This window comes from Apodemus sylvaticus, chromosome 10 (genome assembly GCF_947179515.1).
Source record: "Apodemus sylvaticus chromosome 10, mApoSyl1.1, whole genome shotgun sequence".
NCBI classification, from domain to species: domain Eukaryota; kingdom Metazoa; phylum Chordata; class Mammalia; order Rodentia; family Muridae; genus Apodemus; species Apodemus sylvaticus.
The window spans coordinates 1,528,909-1,553,362 of record NC_067481.1 but is presented as its reverse complement, the minus strand read 5'-3'; the positions used below and the strand labels follow the sequence as shown (position 1 = coordinate 1,553,362).

The 24,454-nt window shown below is 47.6% G+C and overlaps 1 protein-coding gene across 3 annotated transcripts in view; it reads right to left on the bottom strand.

The window, feature by feature from the left end:
• Nucleotides 1-24,454, bottom strand: part of Csnk1d (casein kinase 1 delta) — a 34,864-nt gene that overhangs the window by 2,624 nt on the left and 7,786 nt on the right. The window contains exons 2-10 of one of the 3 annotated variants that reach the window (XM_052195888.1): nt 21,725-21,835; nt 12,436-12,584; nt 11,480-11,708; nt 10,895-11,065; nt 10,076-10,224; nt 7,484-7,655; nt 6,278-6,417; nt 3,209-3,271; nt 39-2,152 (exon numbers count right to left, since the gene is read on the bottom strand). In XM_052195888.1, coding sequence (XP_052051848.1) covers nt 3,239-3,271; nt 6,278-6,417; nt 7,484-7,655; nt 10,076-10,224; nt 10,895-11,065; nt 11,480-11,708; nt 12,436-12,584; nt 21,725-21,835 — 1,154 coding nt within the window. In that variant the 3' untranslated portion in view covers nt 39-2,152; nt 3,209-3,238. Of the gene's footprint in view, nt 1-38; nt 2,153-3,208; nt 3,272-6,277; nt 6,418-7,483; nt 7,656-10,075; nt 10,225-10,894; nt 11,066-11,479; nt 11,709-12,435; nt 12,585-21,724; nt 21,836-24,454 lie in introns of those variants that run through there. The other 2 variants (XM_052195887.1, XM_052195886.1) reach the window with 2 other exon arrangements.

Below are 24,454 nucleotides of genomic sequence, written 5' to 3'. Positions count from 1 at the left end.
GCTGAAACAAAGACCACACAAAGGGGAGGGAAGAAAGGTAGAAGTCATTATGAATTTATTATTTACACAATTGTTAAAGTACACAAATACAGTGGTAGTACAAACGCACAGCTCAGAGACTGGTCACCAAGACACAGGTTGATACACACATTCTAACTACGCTTCCTGCGAGTGACGATGGGATTACATATTGGGCAAGAACCGCCAAAGCCACACCCTGGGGACTTCCAATGGGCCTAATCTCAGCACAACCCAACAGGGCCAGGCTGAACCTGGAGTAGTCTCAAGGCCACCCCATACCCCTCCAGCACCATGGGTATCTACAAGAACACTTGCTGGGCAGGCCTGCCACTGGAGAGGGAAGGACTAACTCTGATAAAGGACTTGCAACAAAAATTTCAAACGTGCCCGACCCTCCCAACCTCCCTCTGCACTCCCAGACACACAGTCCCACCGAGTCAAGTCTGCACCCTAAAATGCTCGCAGAGCAACCAGCTCAGGACTCAGAAGGAAGCACCCACAGGCTCAGGTGGCTGGCAGGCACAATCAACAGCCTCACCCTGGGATGCGATCGCACATCAGCAGTGTGTCCCCCAACCCTGGGCCAGCACTCAGAGCCAGGGCAGTCTGGGAAGAAGGGAGAGGCCATGGTGGCACCACTAGAGCCCACACTTCCAAGGGAGTGAGGTAACCAGCACAACCCATAGGCTGACAGAGATGGAGCCACACACATGTACTGCACCCCATTTCTCAGATGGGGAGCTCAGGTCCTGCCGTCTCTTCACATCCGGTGCACATGGTGGGGAAGAGCATGTTGGCATCCTAACCGCCAGCGGCAGAGCAGCCCAGCCCGCAGACGTGTCCGGCTGAAGATCATGAAGCGTGTGGCGCCACACCTTTCTGGAGGTGAAGGTTTTAGAGTCAGGTAGGCAGTCACCTGCTTCTTGGCACTTCAGGGCTGATTCCCTTTGGCCACTGGTCCCTCTGGGCAAAGCATGGTGCCTAGGACAGCCTGCTCCCTGGCTCTGAGCAGAGAGGGGCAATGACAAACCCGAGTGACATCTGCATGGGACTATTCAGTCTGTTCTGCAACTTCCCAAGTTCAAAGGCATAGAGGCAACCAATCCTACCAAACAGCAATCCTCTCCCTAGAAACCAGACACAAGCTCAGCTTCCAGTCCTGGAACTCTCCAGCGGCCTATAGGGCTCCCAAGGTCAGCAGGTGGGTCCTTCAGTTCTGACTTCCTTCTTGCCTCCTTTGGGAAGAATGCCGTGCTATGGTGCTGTGCTGAGCCTCTAACTGCTGCGCCCTCACTCCATGGCAGCTGTACTCTCCCTGCTCTGATGATCGCAGGTGTTATCAGTTTACAGTGGGAAAGAGTAAGCAAGATGCCCAAATTAGGCTGATGGGAGCCCACAAGACACACACACACAAACACACACACACATACACAACTGATGAGAATTTCCTTTCCAAAGTGAACAGCACAACACAAGAAAACAAAACAACACACACATCCTCGACACTCACATGTGCCCCTCTCTTGCCTGTCTCCATTTTACACAGAAGCTCCAAGCCAGCATGTCTCAGGATTCTTTAAGGTCAACATCTTTTTTGTTTAAGACCGCAAAAACAGACAAGAAAGAAACAATAAAAAGACAGATTTCTTTACACAGATTTAAGCCAGTAATTTTTAGCAAAATGATACAAAACTGTCTTAACCAAGTAGAAGACTGGTAGCTGCGGTGGGATCGTCAGGGAGCGCAGGTCCGCCACACGGGTGGGAGCTGAGAGGCTCTTCACAGGGAGTCAGTCGGGCTCTGTCTGCAATGCTCTCCCAGCCTCTGCTCTTCGTCCCAGCCCCATGACAACTGAGCTCACACGGGGCCACGGTGGCAGCCCCTGGCGATGGCAGCTCTTGGAGCCTGTCCATTTAGTTTGTGTTTTGATTCCCCATGTGCATCGCTGGGTGAGTGGCCTGGAGAGCTCCCGGCGTTAACATTTCGGGTTTAGACCGGGGGGCGTGTCACTAGTAAAGCCATTGGTAACAGAGTAGATCAGCCATGCATTGTCTGCCCTTCACAGCAAAAAGGAGAGTTCTCATCGGTGCACGACAGACTGAAGACCACTGGAAGCCACCCGACCGGGAATCTGTCGGAGCCAAAGCACAGTACAAGGTCAGCAGAAGGCCCGAGGGACAGGCCAGCCAGGCACCTGGGTGCACATAACACAGTAGAGCCTGGGAGGGAAGGGATGCACTGCCACCTGGCTTCAATGTAAACACCTTCACCCCCGGCTGCACAGAAAGGCCTCTGTAGCCAGGACAGGAAGATGGGGAGGACGTGGCATGCAGGCAGGAGACTGCAGAGCTGTGCTCCTGAGATCCAAGTGGAGCAGCACACTTGCTCCCAGCCTTCCTTCCTAGAAAGAACAGGCACACCCGAGGGAAGACGGAAAGACTCTTATCGACACACTTCCAAGAGTGCACATACGTGTTAAACAAAGCAGATCTCCCAGCAGCACAACCTGCACCAGAGCTCAAGCCCGTGATGGAAGGGACTGCCAAATACCATGTGGCCAACAAGAAAGGAGCTCAGCGCGGATACCCAGCCATGCACTGACGCACTGACGCACTGACAGCAGGGTAGCAGGTGGTTGTGGCTGATTAATACAGATAACAGCTGCATGGACAAGATGGCTGGGCAGGTACCAAGTTTGGAAAGAAACACAAAATGAGGACAGAGATAAATCAAAGAGGAAGAGGGATGACTGAAAACGCCAGAACGGGCACAGAGCACCAGGAGTCTGCATGGAGCAAGAGCTCAAGAAAGCCCAACACCAAGCACGACCACTCAGCTGAGTATAACAGACACATGTGCTGCCAGCACATCTGCCCAGAGCCAGGACTGAGGGTAGTTCCAGCATACTGAATACAATCACAGGAGGCCAGAGGAAGAAGGCACAGCAGGAAGGTTCCCTAAGGTCACTCAGTCGGAGATTCTAACGATGCCACTGATTGCCCAGACTGGGTAGCTCACTACAGTGACTCCATAACCCACACGAAGAAAAACAAGCAGAAGAAGCCTTGCTCTATCTCCAGCATTTGGCATGCAAGCCCAGCCCCAGCGAGCCCAGAGGATGGGTGTGGGGTTGCTCCCACCTTGCCTGGCACCTGCGACTGCAGAGCCCCACCACGAGCACACTCACCCAGTGCTGCCTTCCGATGGAGACGAGCAGCTACTTGCCATGGTGTTCGAAAGGAATGCTATTCTGAGGTGGGGAAAAGACAGCTGTTGGTAAGTGTCCTGCTGGCCACACCAGCACATGAGTTCCTGGTCCCCTGGCTGCTTGTACTGAGCCTGAGTCCTGATGTGTCCCTTGCCTTGATCAGGTCAAGACACGGACAGACACTCTGGGGACTCCAGCTAATGGCAAGTCTCTCCACACAGTGCACCACTCATCAGCCTCTCATGACCCTGGATAAAAGTGACCATTGCTGTTTCCTAACCTCATGCTTTAGAAAAGCTGAAATCAAGTGGACGGCGAGGCTGAGGAAGTCCTACAGATCAGTCTGACAGCACTAGGCAGCGGTGGGAGGATAGCACTTCCCAGCATACCCTAGATAGAAGCCTAGATATACTCCTCCTAATGGAGTACCAGGGTGATCTTAGGACCTTATTTTGGGGCAGGTATGGACTAAGTCAGGTATCAAAGGCAGTAACTGGCACATTTTGAACTGTGCTAGACAGGAAACCTTTCTTTTCAATGAAGGAAAAACAAACAATAGAGATCCACTGATCAGATACCCTGCAAAGCCTATGTTCTTTTGGTTAATGAGAGCAAATCACAGATACCATGAAAAATGAGAACATGGTCTCCCCAGAAGACTCGCCTAATGCAGTGCCCCTTAGGGAAGGGAAGATGCTGAAGCAGGGTGGGGTTCTACAGGAGAAGAGGTGACTCAGTGACCTGTATGTACCATGTCTCCCCCCTCTCCTCATCATAGGTGGACAAGGGTAGCAGATTGCCTGCTAAGACTGGCTCTAACTGAGGGTACGGACTTGTGGGTATTATAGTATCCCTCATAGGATGTGCCATTAGAAAGGCAGTAGCTGTGGGTAAAGGAGGCCGAGTGAAAGGTGTGTGCTGCAGTAACAAGAGCTCACATGCACGCTGCTCTCTGGTTCACTGTGCTAAATAGATGCCGTCACTCCTACCTGAGTCCCAGCTCTCTGGGGAGAAGTTAACACTGGCCTGCCATGCCTGGAGGAACACCGACTAGCCTTTAATGCCTGAAACACCAGAGCAGACTCCTGGCTGCGAGCCCAGAACAGTGTAGAGAGGGATGAATTATTGGAGAACACACCAGATATAGGACATGCACACTGATGCTGGAGGTACTATGCAATGAAAGGGATCCTTTTAAGGGTACCTGCCCTTTAGTGACAGCAAAACAACCCCTAAGGGTGAAGACGAATGAGCACTCTACATACAACCACACAGAGCAGTCTCCAGAAAGCCCCCAACTTAGCCAGGGAGAAATGAAGAAACTCCAGGAAGGGAGTATCCCAACCAGTGCTCAAGCCTGCTAATAGTTCTCCATGCAGAAACATGAGAGACGAAGGACCCAGAGGCTGATTCTGGGGCCGAGTTAATCATGCGGAAGGAAGTGCTGTTCTCTGACACTGTAAGGCCAAGGCAGTTACAGCCCTGGCAGGAAGAAGCTAGGCTGTACCCTGCGTCTTCTTGGTATGCACAGAACCTGATTCTTCCATTTTCCTCCTGGATCTCAAACTACCAGATGCTTCACTTTCATACTGAACTAAAAACAAAACAAGCAAAAAACCCACCCGTGCCATCACTTCCTTAGTCTCTATCTAGCTGCTGGCATGAGATATGCCCAAACTCAGCCAGGGTCCAGCACACCACAGGCTGTAGATAAACAGGCAGAACTGAACTACTTTCTAATGTTAACACAATAGTTTGTGTGCCCAAACAAACAAAAACAAAAGCTATTAAAAAAACCCCAAAACAAAGAAAAACAAGACTGTTAAGTCTATCACAAGGGAGCTGAGCTTAAGAGTGTACACACCGAGGAACTCAACTCCTGATGATGTCAAAAACGCAAGGCCTAGAACTTACTGAATCCCTCATTAAACTTCCTACATCTGTTGTCTTTTCAGGAGAAATTTATACAAAACCAGTAATTTCTGGCAAATAAGAAATGCACAAAAACACATTTCAGCAGTCGTGACTTTCATCAGAGCAGTCCTAAGAATGGCCGGAGCCCAGAAGGCCCCAGGGATCTTGCACTGTCTCAGTACACACTGTCCTTCTCCACTCAAACACTGTACCAGGTGCCACAGTGAGCTAGAGAGGTGTTGGCATACAAGTGTGTTTCAAATCAAGCTCCAAAAGGGCAGTGGTCCTGGCAAGAGCCTCCTCAAATTTATCCTTCACCCTATCCCCCATTAGTGGGAAACCCTACTTCAGAAAAGGAAGTGCAATGCAGAGATAAGTTATTCTAGTCTGTTGAATGCAGTGGTGTTGAATGCACAAGCAGCAAGAGCACAGAGAGGAGGAGGAGGAGGAGGAGGAGGAGGAGGAGGACTCAGATGTGGAGGAGGGAGTGGCTAGGGGGAAGAGGCCTGGGACTAGTTCATACCACCCTGCCTTCTCCAGTACCTCCTCCATCAGACACACAGGGCAACAGAAGATGACACCTTACTGCCTGGCACCTCTAAGGATCGCCCACTCACAGGAATCCTTCCTTCCTATGCAGCCAGTGCCTTCTTTTCCTGGTGTTCTGCTAAGGAGAGCCTGGCTAGCTAGCAAACACAGGTAGAGTTATAAAGCCAGGTGTGCCAACGACAGACATCTCCCCAACACAAGGTAGAAGCAAGCAGGCATATTTTGTCTTCCCTGGTGGGGCAGGCGGCGGGGCAGGGATAGGGATGTCCCTTTGAAATTGAGCAGAAGAGAAAGCTTCACACATAGTTCACAGCCCATTACAGTCCTAGGCAGGAAACAAACCCTTCAGAAACCCAGGGAGTCACAGGCTCCAATGGGTTAAACATCCTCAAAAAGAAGAAAATAAGTAGGAGGGAAGAAAGGAAATACACTCTTCACAAATGTCGCCCTACTCCTGACTATGAACCTGTAAAGGTCAGTCCTTAAGGAAAGGTAGGGAGAGCCAGTGTCAGCACACAGTGACAAGGACACGCACCCCCACACGGGTCTGGCGCAGCTAGGCCTCAGTGAGCTCTACATGCATACCTGTGAGGTGGACATGCGAGAGGTATCTTGTCGGCCCGTGAGATCAGATGAGGAGACGTTGACTGGGGCCCCACGGTGCAGCCGCATACTCACTTTCCGTTCTCGTTCCATGCCAGAGACAGGCCTAGGAGAGGTGTTGGCTGGAGAGGCAGAGAACCCACAATTATTAAATACCCTTGGCTTTTTTAACCCCACTATAAGGGGAGCGCTCCATGGTCACAGGCACTTGTGCTTACAGAAGACCCAGTTTGCTTTCCAGCACCCACATGGTGGCTCACAACCACCTCCAACTCCAGTTTCAGGAGATCCGATGCCTTCTTTTGGCGTTCATGGGTACTGGGTGCACACATACCAGGCACTGGGTACACACTCAGTATACAGACACACAAGAAAAACACCCGTAACACATGTAATTATTTAAAAAAAAAAAAAAATCTCATGAGCCTGCAGGCACGGCAGAGGCCAGTAGCCATAGCCAAGTACACATCCTGAACCTATTACCTGACTCAGGGCTACACATAACCAACTCAAGATCAAGTGCTTGGCAACTCCTGCAAACTGGACGGCAGCTGAATGCATCCTAAGGCCCGGATGTTTAGCAATACACACATCAGCCCTGAGTATGCAGAGATTTGTAAGAAAATCTATGAGAGCTAAACTTTAAAACAAAAAAAAAAATTGATGTGTATGGATGTTCTCCCTACACATGCCTGTGTACCATGTACCCAAGGAACCAGAAGATGGTGTTGGTTCCCCTGGAACTAGAGATACAGTGTAAAAACTGACATGTGGGTGTCAGGAAATGAATCCAAGTCCTCTGGAAGATCAGTAGAGCTCTTAACCACTGAGCAATCTCTCCAGCACCATGAGTCAACTCTAGCGACAACTTTCAGGGAAATGAACTTTAGATCAAGTCTTGTAAAGGGACATTTCTTTCTTTTGAGACAAGATCTCACTATATTGACCAGGCTGGCCTTAGTTTACAGAGGACCAACCATCCTGCCCTTCTTCCCAATTTTGGGGTTACCATGCCATGTCTATCATGAGCTTTATCCCTGTCCTACCTACTCTTCAGAATGAAGTAGGGACACAATCCTCAACTGTTTAATCCAGGATCCTTCTGAGGTCATATCCTGGGGTGGTTAGCATCATCAACAGAGTAGACAGAAGCCCCAGTCTGGTGAGGCACCCTAAGAGGTTGCTCACCCGTGTGTGAGGTAGGGGTAAGGGGCGTTGGGGGAGCCACTTCCTGGGTTCCCCGCAGACGGCCGGAAGCTGTAGAGGGGAGGCCACGAGTGGCTGGATTCCGGGAGTGTCTTAATCGTTCCTCTCGGTCCCGGCGCTCCCGCTCGGCATCATCTGCAGCCCGGCTGGCACCCTGATGAGGAAAGAGCAGAATAAACAGGATGACAGTGACCTTGGTGGGTTTTTTGGTTTTTTTTTTTTTTAAAGGTAGGTCCTGGAGAGGTGGCTCAGCGGCTAAGAGTGCTGATTACTCTTCCAGAGGTCCTGAATTCAAATCCCAGTAATTACACGGTAGCTCACAACCATCTGTAACAGAACTCAGTACCCTCTTCTGGGGTGTCTGAAGACAGCTACAGTGTACTCATATAAGTAAAATAAATCTTAAAAAAAAAAAAAAAAGGCAGCTCTCGGGAGAAGACCAAACAGTGAAACCAGAAAGGTCATGTTCCCATAGAAACGATGCCTGAACTAATAGCCACAGAGGCCACTGCACTCCCTACCACACTGGAACTCACATGCACAACCCGCCCTCCATCCTTCCCCAGCAGTGCTGGCGGTGAGTGCATCAGAGAAGGAGAAGGAGACACCTCAGACCAGGAGGAGAGCGAGGCGGAGTTCAGATGCCATGGCCAGCCTTTCTCTGTCCATGCCAATGGCACGGACAGGCGTCAGGCTGCACTGGAGCAGAAATCAGTCAGTGTATCATTCTTAGCACTGTCAGCAGGGGTCTGCAAGCACTGCCCTGTGCTGCCTGTCTTTTCAGACTTAGCTGTCTTTTGAACCCTGCTGGCATGCAGGTCTAGGCATCTTGGGAACCAGCTCACCCCTTAGGGTCGCCTGCCACCATCTGGCCCTGGCTGATCTCCATACACACATGCAGCACTCTGCCCAGGCAGGCAGTTCTAGTTCTCAGTGGCCCTGTGAGCTGGGACGCAGTGCAGCTGACAAGGCTCTCGTATGCACTCAGAAGAAGCAGTGCTCGCTACTCCTTTGACTAGATAGATACATTACCTACAAAGATTCCAATTTCTACTTCAAATTACAAAAAACTTCTTGAAACAGGGTCTTGTTTTGCAGCCCAAGACTGACTTCAGGCTAACATCCAGCCCCCAAGTACTAGAATTAACTAGAAAGAAGTACAACTATGCCTGGCTCAACAAAATGTCTTTATTTTTTCTCTATTTTATGGAGTCCTCACTTTGTAGCCCTGGAACTCACTATATAGACCAGGCTGGTATCAGAGATCTGCCTGTCTTTGCCCTTTGAATGCAGGCATTAAAGGTGTGAGTCCAACAATTTTTAATGGAAATAGACATGGAAGTTTCACAAGGCCTTGAAAGTTAGGAGCAGTACTGTTTGAATGATGACAAGATCACCGGGCACTTTACCCAAGAGGCCCTTCTGAGGCCTATGAGGTATACACTAGATATGGGATAGGGGTATGTGTGCTGCTGGACAGGGGGGGAGAGCTTAAGCACCATGCTTCTTGCAGCCCAGACTATCATGCCATGTAGGGAGCTGAACCCACACATTCTTATAGTAACCAGGGTAATGTGAGGTGAGCATGGAGACAGCAGTTATTTGTAGCACCTGAAAGCCAAAGTTCTGTGATTAAGAGCATTTGCTGCTCTTGCAGAGGACCTGAGTTTGGTTCCCAGCACCCAGAGGCTCGCAATAGCTTCTAACTCCAGTTTCTGAGGATCCGACCTCCTCTTCTGACCTTGACAGCATAGGTGTAGGTACATGGTGTACATATATACATGCAGACACTTACATATATATGCACGCGCACACACACACACGTTAACCTTGAAAAATAAATTCTCTCAGAAGTAGCTTAACTCCCTAAAAGTTAAAGACAGGAGGACAATACAGGAAGGACAGCAGGCAAGCCTTTCAACTAAGGAGGACTTAGCAATCCAGAAGGAGCTGGCTCTAAGCAAACCTTCACCACTACTTACTGGGCTTCTTATATACATCCATAAATGCCAGAGAGTTTTCTTTTCTTCTTTGATTTTTAGATTTGTTTTTTTCGAGACAGAGTTTCTCTGTATAGCCCTGGCTGTCCTGGAACTCACTCTGTAGACCAGGCTGGCCTCGAACTTAGAAATCTGCTTGCCTCTGTCTCCCAGAGTGCTAGGATTACAGGCGTGCGCCACCACAGCCCGGCGCCAGAGAGTTTTCTAATGTAGGGTGTTTTGGCTGCATTAAGTAAATGCACTACCTGCATGCAGTAACCACAGAAGCCAGAAAAGTGTATGAAGAGGAACTGGATCCCCTAGTTGTCCTGAGAACTGAACTCAGGTCCTCTGCAAAAGCAGCAAGTGGCTTTAACTCCTGTGCCATCTCTCCAGCCCCAAATGCTCTAGAAGTTTTGGCCTTATTCAGCACCTTCCTTCCTAGAACTCATAGGCAAAGTGGACTGTAGGCCCAAGTTCTACCAAGTGTGTTTGGCTTTCACAACTCTACTATGCTTTGTAACCCTGAACCTTGCAGACAGCATAGCTTTACATACAGACCCAGCCCAGCCTGTGCTCTAGGAATCCCACTTACAAATTTGAGCATGTTCCAGTCGAACACATAGTCGTAGGAGAAGCCTTGGCGATGGAACAGATTTCTGAAGAGCTGTCTTAGGTAGGAGTAGTCAGGTTTGTCATCAAAACGTAAGGAACGGCAGAAATTCAGGTATGTGGCAAATTCAGCTGAAGAAACAAGAAACTCAAAGCTAGCCCAGAACTACCAACTGTGGCCAAGTTCATCCAGTTCACCTCCCACAGTGCCATATACTAAAGACATTAAAGACGAAATCCGAAGACTAGTCAAATTTAAAAACTCAGGCCTTTGGGAGACTGCTTGAAAAAATAAATTCAGCATCTAAGTAGAGGTTCAGTTCAATGGTAGAACCTTGCAAAGCTTGCATAGAATGTGAGAGGCCTTAGAGTCCATACCCAGCACCCTCCACATGCCCCCAAAGGTCAAGACTATACAGAGCACAATGTAGTTATTTCGGGCACTCTTGTCCCAGCAGCATTCCCTGGGAAGCAGCAGTGTGAAGACAGTCAGTTCTAGATGGACTTAGGCCTCCCACCACTGCCTTCCTTTCCTAAGTCAGGGGTCACTTCCCAAGGCGCAGTGCTGCCTCCTTCAGGTCTCTCCTGGGCAAAAGTGCTTAGGGACCGGGAGTGGGATGGTGTGGTGGTGGCAGGTCCCCATGCCACCTTCATAAATCAGTGCCCATTTCATCGAACTTCTCTGAAGGTGAGCGACTCTGACAGCACAGCCAGAGGCTCTCCATGCAAGTGTCTAGCTAACAGCGGGACAGGTGGCCGCCATGCCCCAGTAGACTCTGCAGCAAGGACGCGAGGGACTCACAAGGATAGCCCTTGCACAGCACTTCAATGGGAGTGGACATCTTCTTCTCACTGATCCGCTCATACTTCTGCCTCTTGGTGGCGGCCTTCAGCCCCTGCCAGGGGAGAGAGCCCAGGTTGAAGTACATCAGCACGTACCCCAGAGACTCCAAGTCATCCCTTCGAGATTGTTCTGGAAAAAAAAGGAACTATGTCAGGGATGATATGTGTGTCTGTATGTGTATAAAATCAACACCTGGCAAACAGAAAATTAGAAATAAACTTCAAAATAACAGAAAAATATACCTGCACAATTATGTCACCAGTTGTCCCTTACATATGTTAAAGAAACCTAACACTTCAGGGGGGCAACATCAACATCATGAAGAACTGCTGGAAATGTCAGCTTCTGCCTATTCCACTGCACCTGGCAACATAGAGACTCTAACAGTGGCTCAATTCCGCTTGTCTGCTAGCACAGCTGTCTGACGGCCTCCACATCTCTAATCCCCAAGGCGGCTATGTAAGCTGGACTTTCCCTATGCTAAGGGATGGCCATGCTAAAGGGACAGCAAGTCAGGTGATCCAGCTCTCTGTCAGGGCTCACCAATGCCAAGGTGCGTGTTGATGGAGGCGTAGCGTGCCGTCCCTGTGAGGTTCTTGTTCTCTCGATAGGGGATATGCTGGTGGGTGCGGGCATCGCGGTACTTCTTGGCCAGCCCGAAGTCAATGATGTAGACCAGGTTGCCCTTCTTTCCCAGCCCCATGAGGAAGTTATCTGGCTTCACATCTCGGTGGATAAAGTTTTTTGAATGAATGTACTCGATCCGACTTATCTACAGAGAAACACAGGTCAGACTGAAACCACAGTGGATCACGGTGGAAAAGGAGGCTGCTGGCAGTGAGGCTCACATCACACACTCTGTGTGCCGCAGAGCACAGTGAGCTCAGGGAAGGTGGTCTTTTCTCAAGGTATCTTCGGCTTTCTGTCCCCACACAGGCCCAGACACCTTTTTCTCTTTAGTTCCTAAGGGACTAAACAGTTTTGAGTAAGACATCAGGCTGCTGGGACAACCTCCTGCTGGGTAGGTAATGGTTCACAACAGATGAACTCTGTATGAGTCATAAACAAGAACTTCCGTGGAAACCATCCACGAGTTGCTACCTGTCAATCGTGGGCTCCCGAGAGAACTGAGAAGTCCGTTTATTATGGATGCACCCTGGGTGCTTTCCAAGTCAAGCATCTTGAGGCCAAGGTTAAACAAATCCCCCTTCTTTCTATGCACAAATGGGCACAATAATGGAGAAATGGCAACTTAGTAAATTATTTGGTTTTTTGAGATGGGGTTTCACTATGTAGCCCTTATGGGCCTAGAACTTGCTGGAGACTAGGCTGGCCACAAACTCATAAACATCTGTCTGCCTCTGCCTCCTGAGTGCTGGGATTACAAGCCACCATTGCCAACCAACATAACCCAGGAATTTACTCTAGCAAGCCGGCAAGCACACTCCAAGAGCCTGCTACACTGCCTGAGCACTTCAGGAAAGAAAAGGGGTGCTTACCATTTGGTCAGCAAGCAACAGAACAGTTTTGAGACTAAACTTCCTTGAACAGAAGTTGAACAGGTCTTCCAGGCTGGGTCCCAGTAGCTCCATCACCATGACATTGTAGTCCCCCTCAGCCCCACACCATCTGATGGTAGGGATGCCCACTGGAAGAGAAACCAAACACAGCACTTCAGCCCATGCTATTGCATCATATCGCCCTATTCAGCATGACATGGGTATTTAGCAGAGGTGTTCAAGGGACTCAGATGAGATTGGCAGTATCTGCCCTCAAGTATGCCCTTCCCACTCATCATGAAGCAGGACACAGTAACATGACAGAGCAAACTGACGGGAGTCCAACAAGCAGCGGCAGCAAGTGAGATAGTTAATTTCTTAACATCAACATCCATGGGAAAAACTATGTGAGATAAGAAAGGTCCAGAGAAGCAGCTAGAAGCCACAGCTGCACCAGTCCAGTGAGGCTGGAACCTAATGCTGAGAAACAGTAGAGAAAGACAAGAGAGAGAAAAAAAGTGTCTCCCCCCCCACCCCACCCCCCACAAATTGATGGGAGAAAAGCAAACACAGTGACAACTTCCTGGAGAGTCACAGACTTCAAACACACCAGCTGGTAGGAGAGAGAATAAAAACACCAGCACAAGTCCAACAGACAGAAACCAGCCAGGCGTGATGAGGTGCTTGTGAGGTGAGGCTCACACCTTGGACTACACACCAAGATCCTGTGTAAAAGAAAATGACAGTCACACCACCCAACAATCCAGGATGAGGGGAGGAACTCAAAGATGCCTTCAAGGTGTTAGATCTGAAAACACTACTTTTGAAAAATGGGTCAAAGACCAAATAAGAGCATACACAATAGACAGTCACAGAAAGATGGTTAGAGCAAAGCTGAGAGCACTCGCTCCTGCGCACTGCCAGGACCCAGGCCACACAGAGCAACTTTGCTCAGGTCACAGCAAGCACTGCCGAGAGAGAGGCTTCCTAAGATGATGCCTTATGCGCTCCTCCGCCTACCAGATGGAGCGTGTGGTGGACAGAGCATGTGGTCTAGTGAGCTCCACCTCCTGCCACTGGCTCTCACCATGCACAATCCCAAGGCCTCTCTTCCCTTCCATGTAAAACATACTCAGTGGCGCTTCAGTGTGCGTTTAGATGTTTGCAGTGAGGTCTACCTTCTGAAAAGCGTATCTCCAAGTACTCTATATCTTATTGAGAACCTATATGAAAACTATCTAAATATAAAAGCAATTGAGACTGGGAACCTAGTACATATATTCCCAACACTATCTTCTATATCCTATCTACCTTATGTGACTTGTGCTCTCCAAGAAACCAGCACTCAGCTCTGCCTCCTGTGCTCTGTAACATTTCTTCTACAGTACTCCACAATCTCTAATGACCTACCTGTCATTTCAATGGTGTGGTGGTTTGAAAGAAAATGGCTCCCATAGGCCCACAGTGAGTGCCACTATTAGGTGTGGCTTTGTTGTCTCAGATGATTAAGCCAGACACACAGCTCTCCGCTCACCACCTTTCTCTTTTCCCGCTGTCTGCCATCCCAGACATAGACCTCTCTAGCACCATGTCTGCCTGAATGCTACCATGCGTCTCACCACAACAATGGACTAAACCTCTGAACTGTAAGGTAGCCACAGTTAAATGCTTTCCGTTATTAGAGTTCTGAGGTCATAGTATCCCTCCACAGCAACACAAACCCTCAGACGGATGGTTTAGGTTTGCTTTTCTTATTATAAACGGCATTGAAGTATGTTCTTACTAAGCATGTCCATTATAATACATGGAGTTCCCTTCACCTCTGAATATATACCTAGGCACACATGTGCTTTGGCGTTAAGGCACACACTGTTTGACTACACGAGCCGACTGACGTGGGGCAGCCTGAGCACGGCCCTGCTCCCGACACCCTGGCTCCTGCTCAGCACTGTCCCATCCCTACTTGTCCCTAGAACAGGAAATGAATCTGTGACCTTAGAATGTGTCTTTTATGAAGAGAACAACCACACCTGTTTTCTTCTCTGAAATGTTCAAGCATTTGACAATATTTTTCCTATAAGGATACAACCTTCCTACTGACTGCAGGTTCAGAAAAATGATTGTGTGGTTTTATGCGAGGCAAGTATTTTTGTGGTGAGCAATAATTTCAGTATTTTTTTTCTCTTGAGATATCATATCAAGTCCAGGCTGGAGTTAGATTCTTCTGCTATCTCTCAAGTGTTAGAATTACATAGACATGCCTGTCCTGCTTGCTTTTAGCATTTTTCTTTATGAAATTATTCCTGACCCTAAATCCCATTATTACCCTATAAAAGCATCAAAGTGCAACGCTACTTACTGAGATTGTCTTGATAGTAACAAAAAGTGTTTTAAGTGCAGAAGTCACTTTTACTTCTAGCAGCGCTACATTAAGAGACTCAATTCACCCTGTACTAAAGTAACTCAGACAAGATGGTGCTCGGAAAGATGTTGCTGATGCCTGAAAGATCCCGCCCCCACCACACACCCAAGTGTGTCACCATAAAAGACACAACTAAAAAGACCAACATAACTTGACTTTAACCCAGAAACAGAGGAAGAATGTGCACGACAGAAATACCCAACACACAGGGGGTGAGATTCTCAATGTTCAAAAGTTGGGAGACATGTTGCAAAGGCATGGAGAAATGGGCCCACATATTAGAACTAGTAGAGAAGGGCCTTTTTTGGTTTTTTGAGACAGGGTTTCTCTGTGTAGCCCTGGCTGTCCTGGAACTCGCTCTGTAGACCAGGCTGTCCTCGAACACAGAAATCAGCCTGTCTCTGCCTCCCAAGTGCTGGGATTACAGGCATGCACCACCACGCCCAGCTGTGAGAAGGCTTAAAAATTATAATAAAATATGCCAAGGGGCTGTAATTTCAGCTACTCAGGAAACTGAGGTGAGAAGATCATAAGTTCAAAGCTTGTTAGGACTACAGAGTGAGTTCTAGACCAATCCCAGAAACTTACTGAAACCATGTTTCAAAATAAAAACAAAAAAGTGCCAAGGACAAACCTCAGTAGTGGAGGGGCTGCCCAGCATGTGAGGGACTGGATTAAAACACACAATGCAAAAGAAAAAAGTTGTTATTAAGTATAACTAAATTCCATGTCAAGAAAATTAAAGTGTGTGCACATGCACGCACACAATCTAACAACAAAAGTTGAAAACTCTAAGATGAAAAAAAAACACCAAGCAGATAAAACACTATAAAGACCAGTGAATGCAAAAGCCAGCAAAAGAAACTGCTAAAGCCAGCGCCAGCTCGGTGTGCTGTGCAGCAGGCTCTCCATTGGTGGAGATGGGAGAGTGAAGCAGGCAGACATCTGAGAACAAATCCACTGAGCTCAATGAAGCTTGTGTGAGACACATGGAGGTTACTACACTATGCAGAACCTCGCTCCTCAGCAGTCCTGCAAAGAGCTCCTTCTGAAGAGGGCAAGAGCGTCAGGTGAGGCCCTTATCCACACATTCCCACCAATAGCTCTGGGAGCAATACATTACTACCTCTTAGATGCAATCTTCTTTATTCACAGCAGGTCACACCGAGGCCCCAGCAGTTGTTATTCTCTCCAATGTGCACTAATACAGTGCTGTCATTTGTTTTCAAGCCCCGTCTCAGAGGTGGCCAGGAGGTGCGCCTTTTTACATGCTCCCACACGGTCCAAGTCCCTGCTCCAGTTCTAGAACTGGCCACTGCAAGTAGCCTGGACATCTCTCAGTTGGAGGTACACTGAGAAAGCTTGGGCCCAGGCCCTGTCCAGAATCACACAACTTTAATCTCAGCTCTGCAGCAAGTGGTGAAATGTTCAGGCAACTGCTGCTCTTCATGAGCACTGGCTCTCGTCTCGGCCTTTCACTTTCCTCTCTAAAGTCTAGTGATCCCAATTCCCTAAGAGCCACTGGACAACATCTACACAGGGTCAAATCACATGCAAGCCCAACACTGAGAAGGTAAGCAGACAAAGTTCCATTTCCATCCAAGGAGCTACTTGCAATTGAGACTTGCTGGGAAAGGTGAAACCAGTTCTCTGCAATGCAGTGTCACTGGGTACATGAATCAACCACTCTCTCCAAGGACAGGCTACATGTCCAGAAAATTGGCCAAAACCAACAAAAGAATACAACTTTTCCCTTCTTTGTGTTTTTTGTTTTGTTAGGTTTTGTCTTATTTCCCCTTTTAAAGTTCTCCCCGTGTTTTTGCTCTTTGAAAGAGAAAAATATGAAGCTGGGTTGGTAGGGAAATGAGAAGGATAATATAACCAACATGTATATTCATGGGGGTATTGTGTGTGTGGACAGAGATGGAGGGATGGCTCAGCGTTAAGAGCACTTGGTTGCTCTTGCAGAAGACATAGATTTGACTCTTAGCAGTCACACAATGGCTCACAATTATGAATACATAATTCTAGTTCCAGGGGATCCAACATTCTCTTCTGACTTCTGAAGGCAGCAGGCACTCATGTGATGCACATACATACATACATACATGAAGTCAAACACATATATACAGGTTTAAAAAAAAAGTTGGGAATAGTGGTATACATGTATAATCTCAGCTGTCAGGAGACAAAGGGAAGTTGACCAGCCTGGTCTATAGAGTGAATTCTAACACAGCCAGGGCTACAGAAAGACCCCGACTCAACAAAAAGTGGGGAAAGAAGGGAAGGCTGTTGTGTCTGGAATTTCACTTAACACTAAAACCAACCATGAGAATAACATTGAGCTTTCTTTAGGTCCTCCAACAAAGCCTTTTAACTTTCTGCACAGAGTACTTGCCTATCTCAGAATTTATTCCTAAATACCTTATGTACTTCCTATTTTGTTACTATAAATGCTGTTGTTGAGACAGGGTTTCCATGTTAAGAGCCCTGGCTGGCTTGGAACTCAAGCTGTAGATTAGGCTGGCATGGAACTCACAGAGATCCATTTGCCTCTGCCTCCCAGGTGCAGGGAACTAAAGGTGTGTGCCACTACCACCTGGTTATATAAATGGCATTTTAAAAATAACAATTTGTGATAATATCTAAGGTATATGTTACCATAAATGATATTTTTAAATTACATTTTGCAACTAGTTTTGTGGAATTAAACTGACCATATTTTAAATGTTTACTTAACATGTTTGTGCCACATGTGTACATAAAGGTCAGAAGACGTTTTAGGAATTTGTTTGAGGCAGTCTCTCTTGGTTTCTGCTGCTGGCCTGTGCAGTCCAGGGGATCTATCTGGCCCATGAGCTTTTGGGTTATTTTCTTGTTTCCACCTTCATTATTTCAATCCACTGAGCTAAAACCCCAGCCCAATTGATGGTATTTTGGTCTTGAGCTAAATAAATTCTTAATTTTTTTTGTATGTTTACTCTAGGAGATTCTATCATACGCAAACAAGTTCCAGGAATGTACTGTCAAAAGGTTACAAAAAGCATGACTGCATTACATGACACCAACCTGTTCTTTAGGAGGGGTGCGTCATGGCTGGTGGTATATGTGATAGACGGCACCACCTTCCTTTTCAATGGGAACAATAGCGTTGTTATTCCCTGGCTTTGGTGACTGGATCCCTGGCTGGAGAGTCTCACTGTGGTTCACTTTACCCTCAGCCACTACCTGCCTACCGATGAAGCCCAGAGAGACGGCTCCTTCCTGCTGATGCAGGATGAAGACCCTTCACTTTCCCACAGCAGGGTCGTGGCCACTCCAAAGCCGGGTAGGTATCTCATACTAGAAGATTCAGAATCCAAAGTAGATGCACGGATTCTGGATCTACGGAAAGTGCTGCCAATGGCTTAAAGAAAAAAGCCTGCTTACTGTCTGGGCTGTGACTTGAAAATGAGCTGCCCCCACTGCCATTCATAGTTGTCAACATGGGTACTTTACCTTTGTGGAGTCTAAGATGCCAAAATAAGAAACTGGGGCCAGACACTAGAAGGTAAGTACTTTCCATTATGATTTAACAAGTATTTCAATGTAAATGTGTTTACTCAGAATTCAGAAAACTCATTACATTTTCAGCAATTTTTAAGACTAAGCCTGTCAAATATTTCTAAGTAATGTTATTTCTCTTGTGGGAGGACAAAAAAGAGCAGCATCCCAGCCAGGGCTCTCGTTCATTGGGAGAGTGCTGACCTAGCACAGCCTTCATCCTAGCACTCCACAGAATATGTGAGCAAGGGCCAGGGGAAATAAACTAGGGGACTAGGCATGCACATGTCTTCACAAGGGAGCACTGGACCCTCAGCCACAGTGAGGGGTCCCAGGCTCCAATATCTAAGACTCCTTATTTGCTGCAGGTTCTCCAATGAGATCCGATAGTTTGTGACCAATTATGTGCCAGGCATAGTGTCCCACATTAATCCCAACACCCAGGAAGCAGAGTAGGAAGATTTGTGAATTTGAAATCTTGATAAAAAGCGAAAGACAAAAATAAACACTGCTGGGCATGGTGGTTTATCAGAGAACTTGGGAGGCAGAGGAAGAAAGAACACCAGCCCAGTCTACAAAGTGAGTTCTGGTCCACTCAGGACAACAGAAACAACTACTGAAAAAGAAAGAATCACACAAAACGAAAGAGAAAAAAATCCTGTGCCTACTTCCCTACCCAGATCCTACCACAAAGATCCATTCTCCCCTCCCACAAAGTTACCAAACGCATATGTGAGCTCATTAACGCTTCTGCTGCTGGGGAGCTATTGAAGGAGGGTGTGGTCTAATCTACTTTGGGATATATTAGGAAATGAACAAGCAGTTAAACAATCTACCAGGTCTTATCTGGCAGTACCAGGTGTTGATAAAAACTCAGTGACTACTCAAGATGTCCACTAACACTGAATTCTAGTTTGTTTCTGGTCTTTCACCTTTAATCTATTTTCCTGACCCGGATTTTGGGTTGGCAACGGGCTCCACTCTATATCCTCTAGAAAACCCACTATCCTCCCTTTTGCAGCACCCACTGCACAGTAAGCACACAGACCCGCAAGCTGGCTTTCTGTCCAGCACAGCAGCTCTCAGGCCCTGTGGCACCACTGGTCTCCCAGATAAAAACCTCACGCTTCAGCCAGCCACACTTTCCTTTTTTTTTTTTTTTGCACAGCCAGAGCCAAGGTAAACAAGATCAAGACAACCAAAGAGGCACTTGATCCTTCTAGAAGGCAGCAAAGTGACCCATATCACCTACAAACAGAGAAACATGACACATGCCAGGAAGCAATACCTTGTACTTTCTGAGCAAAGTGTATCCCCATCCTATATCTGCCAACCTCCATTTAGTCTCGGATAACAAACCCTGCCATAACTGTGCGTCCTTCCCTGGACAGTGTTTCCTAAAACAAAGACCAATGGGACTATTGTTAAATAGGCAACAAGAGTAAAAACCTGACCAAAGCCAACATTCAAACACATTCAAACAACATTCAAAGACCAAGAAAGGGTAAGACCCACTTCTGAATCTTGTCTGGATTCTAGGCATTTAGAGAAGGGATGTGGGTAAATGCGTAAGGGCCCACACAGGAAGCCATGCTACCCACCAGCAGACACCTGGCACCATCCCGGACTTCTCTAACCCTAACCTGGGACTCCACCGCACAGAGAACAGCAGTCACAGCAAATGGCAGCAATGCTGCAGCCGGACTCCTGTTCAGAGCCCACCATGCTCCTTGCTGACCACTGTCAGGCTGCATCACCCCCAGGGACTCTAGGCTACACAGTCTCAGAACTATAACCCCTTAATGCATTAAGCTTAATCCTTTTGTTACTTTGTTCTACTCCACTTGTTACAAAAGCTAATGCCTTCAGGAAAGCTGTCCTACTGAGGATCCTGCCAAAAGGGCAGGTGTACAGGACTGGGACTCTGCTGACCTCTTTTTGAGACAATAAAGATAAAAATTAAATCCAACAAAATGGAATAGGATGAAACAACCAAAGAACCAAAGAAAGAGCACATGAAACACATACAGATGCAGAGACACACAGAGAAATTCCACAAACACACAACACCAGAAACCCTAAAACATAAGCAAAAGATCTGACGGAAAAAGAAAAAAGGAACAAAAATGCCATCGAGTTCATTTTGTGTTGGTCATCTACTGCTGGGCATGACATCTTTCCATAAGAGTGGTTTTGTATACCTGACAGTCTGTTGGAAAAGACTAATTTTTCCTTTGTGAAGACTTATCAGCTGGACATAGCCTGTGGTGCAGGGATGGTTGCTTGTGTGTACGCCTGCGCTCAGGGTTGGGAACCCGTCTGGCTTAGGCTTAGGTTCTGTGAGTCCTATGTGCGACAGCCCTGTTTCGAAGGCACCAGGAAGTGTTCATCTACCCATGGCCTCCGTTGGTTCTAACACCCAGGAAAGGATATAATGGACAGTAAGGGGATTCAATGGCCGCTAAGATGGACACATAGGGTGGACACACAGCTACTGCCTTAGACATTTTGTTAAAGAGAATTGGCTTCCAGCAGAGGTAGAATTAAATTACTTTTGCTGAGGGAGGGCAACAAAACATCAAACCAACTGTTTCCCTTTTCCTGCTGAGGCCAATAAAGGGTCTGTCACATGGTGGGGGCTCTCCTCCCAACTCCAACTATCACAGCACCAGAGGCTTCTGCGGCTTTTTTGTTTGTTTTTCAGATACAAAGCCTGTCATAGCAGGCTCCTCTCCTAGGAGGTGGGGCTGGGCCTCATCCCTGGCTTCATCAGACGAGCTCTTTAGAACTCCACAGTATCACAGTAAAGTTTCCAGAAGTGAGAAGAGTGACTTTAGCTGGGAGTCTTGAGAAGTGACGTTCAGAACTCCTATCCAAGAGAAAGCTGAGACTTCAGAGTTTTAGGCTCCACCCCAATGTTCACGGAAAGCACGTGGCCCAGCAGAGGCCAACTAGCAGAAAGCACTGTGCTGTGACCTGCAGCACCATGGTTACTTGGAAACTTATACAAAATCCAGACTTCAAAGACAGCATCATCTAATAGGAAGCTAATAAAGTAGTTCTTAAGCAAACACGTTGAGGTCATGCTTCCTGGGGGCGGGGGGTGGGGGGTGGAGGGGGGGTGGGGGGGGGAGGAGGAGGAGAGGTTGTCTGCGTCTGTAAGCTAAGCCATGGGTAGACACTGAACAAAGATGAGCCTCACCTCCTCCTCCTTCGTCTGTAAGCTAAGCCATGGGTAGACACTGAACAGAGATGAGCCTCACCTCCTCCTCCTGCGTCTGTAAGCTAAGCCATGGGTAGACACTGAATAGACATGAGCCTCACCTCCTCCCTGCATCATTTTGTAGATCTTGCTCTCAATATGGAGCTGAGGATGTTTGGTTTTAACACATTCAAGCTTGATGGCAACTTCTTCTCCTGCAGCAATGTCCGTACCTTAGAAACAAAGAAAAGTACATACATTATTGTGTCTACCACATAACCCAAAGCCTGCTGCAGGAAAGGACAAGTGCTATTTGATATCCTTTGTATCTCTGTGAGGCAGGAACAGTGCTAGGAATGGAATCCAACCCCCTTGCACATGGCCAAAACCAAGCCACTGAACCACACCCTACCCTTTACAGTACCGGTTTCCAGAGGGGGACTAAATGATAGATGCTTTGTACTTCCTATTAAGAGAAGGTATGGGGGCTGGAGGTATGGGCTCAGCAGGTAAGAGCACTGACTGTGCTTCCAGAAGGTCCTGAGTTCAAATCCCAGCAACCACATGGTGGCTCACAACCATCCATAACAAGATCTGACACCCTCTTCTGGAGTGTCTGAAGACAGCTACAGTGTACTTACGTATAATAAAATAAATACATCTTTAAAAAAAAAAAAGAGAGAGAAGGTACCAAGGCTGACCAAGACAAAGTGATCTTTATTCAAAAACATGTAAGAAAACATCTCTGGCATTCTACCTTCCGTTTTTACTTGTATCCACCGTACCCACCAGCCAGTCAACATGGCTTCAGGGCCCATTCCTCCTACGCACTCAGGGCTAACCAAGGCAAAGTAACAGGATGCTTCTCTGTATGGTTTGATAGGCCTTTTGGAGCGTACTTGAGTCTCCCAAGAGGAGAGCTGGGTTTTCGCTGTTCTCCCTCCTCCCAATCTCAGGCCAGATAAGCCTGCTATCTACCCACACACCTCAACAGTTTCTCATGGGTGGTTCTCATGTGGACACAATCATCTCCAAACAAACTACCACAGTTTTAGCAAAGGCCCTCAACTAAACTAAGGATAAACTCCCCACCCCTTGTTTTTGTAAATCAGACTGGCCTTGAACTCAGACTAGCCTACCTCCGTCTCTCGAATGCTAGTACTAAAGGCAGGTGCCACCCTCACCCACTTGGGGACACAGAGTTTTTGTTAGTCTGTGACAGTGCTATGAGAACTAAGAGCTGTATAGTTTGGAGGTAAAGACAGTTTTATGTGTACGCACCCCTTTCGTGCTTTACTCTGAAGGCACCCACATAAATGTTCCTCAGTCTACCTGGTCTAAGACACTTTGGATTTTCCTCTGCCTCCACACAGTACATCCAGGAGCCTAATAAAAACAGCCTACTGTACCACACAGCTCTCTTCCTTAACAGGTTGTTTCTAAGTGAAGAACAATTCTATATTTCCAGGACTGTAATTATTTGGAAAAGATTAACATGGATTTTTTTTATAGAGCCCGATACACGCACACGTGACCAGGCTCTGTGCTGGTAGCTAAGTTGTGACTGAGCAGCTTGGCTAGCTCTCCTGACTCAATCTCTTCATTAACTGAGCTGGGAGGGGTGTGCCAGGGAGTTTCACAGGGAGCTGAGGAGACAAACAGTTAATGAGCCACTGAGGTGGACGCAGGAGCAGGCTCGTAAGCATAGAGGCGACCCGAAGCCAACAAACTGTCTACTGCCACCCAAGAACCACAGACAAGTCAATTCTGGTCTGTCAGAGGGATGGCTGCTCTGACAACATCTGGGCCGGAAGACAATCTCTGATGCTGCAGATCCGAAGAATAACAGGATTGCCACTGACCAGTCTAGGGATAAGAACATCATTTTCTATTCCACAAGAAACCTTTGGGACACTAGTAGTAAGAAGCAATATATCTTATTCTTCTTGCCTACAGGCAGGGCAACTTATCCACTTACACAAGAAATGACTTCATCTAGAATGCATCTGCAGATGAAAAATGACCTCTGAATACTTTTAAGGACCTGGACTCTGAGCTGAACTTGCCAGTCAGGAGCTATGGTGACTCACTTCAGTTAGGAGAGCAACTCTCTGAACCCCAAAGCCGTACTCTCCGCAACACAATACCACCCTTGCCAACTGGCAGGTCCACAGAGACAAGACAGGCTGGGGACAACCAGCCTACTGATCAGGAAGGTGGAATCGCTTCTAGCTTCTAGCTTTACTCTTTTGTGGCTCCTACTGCTCAGGCTGTGACAAGTCACTCCTGCAGTGCTCTCACCCTTGGGGACAATGACCATCGACAACTCTACAACACAATGTGAATTATACCATTTCTCCCCACCCACACCTTTTTTTCCCAGGAAAGTTTCTGTCTAGCTCTAGCTGTCCTTGAACTCAGAGATCTCTGCGGGGATTACAGGTGTGAGCACCACTGCCCAGCTTATTTACAGTTTCTCATGCAGCCAATGCCATATACCATGTGTCTCAGTCAGGGTTTCTATTCCTGCACAAACATCATGACCAAGAAGCAAGTTGGGGAGGAAAGGGTTTATTCAGCTTATACTTCTGCATTGCTGTTGGTCACAAAAGGAAGTCAGGACTGGAACTCAAGCAGGTTAGGAAGGAGGAGCTGATGCAGAGGCCACGGAGAGATGTTCCTTACTGGCTTGCTTAGCTTGTTCTCTTACAGAACCCAAGAACACCAGCCCAGAGATGGTACCACCCACAAGGGGCCCTCCCCCCTTAATCACTAATTGAGAAAATGCCCCACAGCTGGATCTCATGGAGGCACTTCCCCAACTGAAGCTCCTTTCTCTGTGATAACCAACC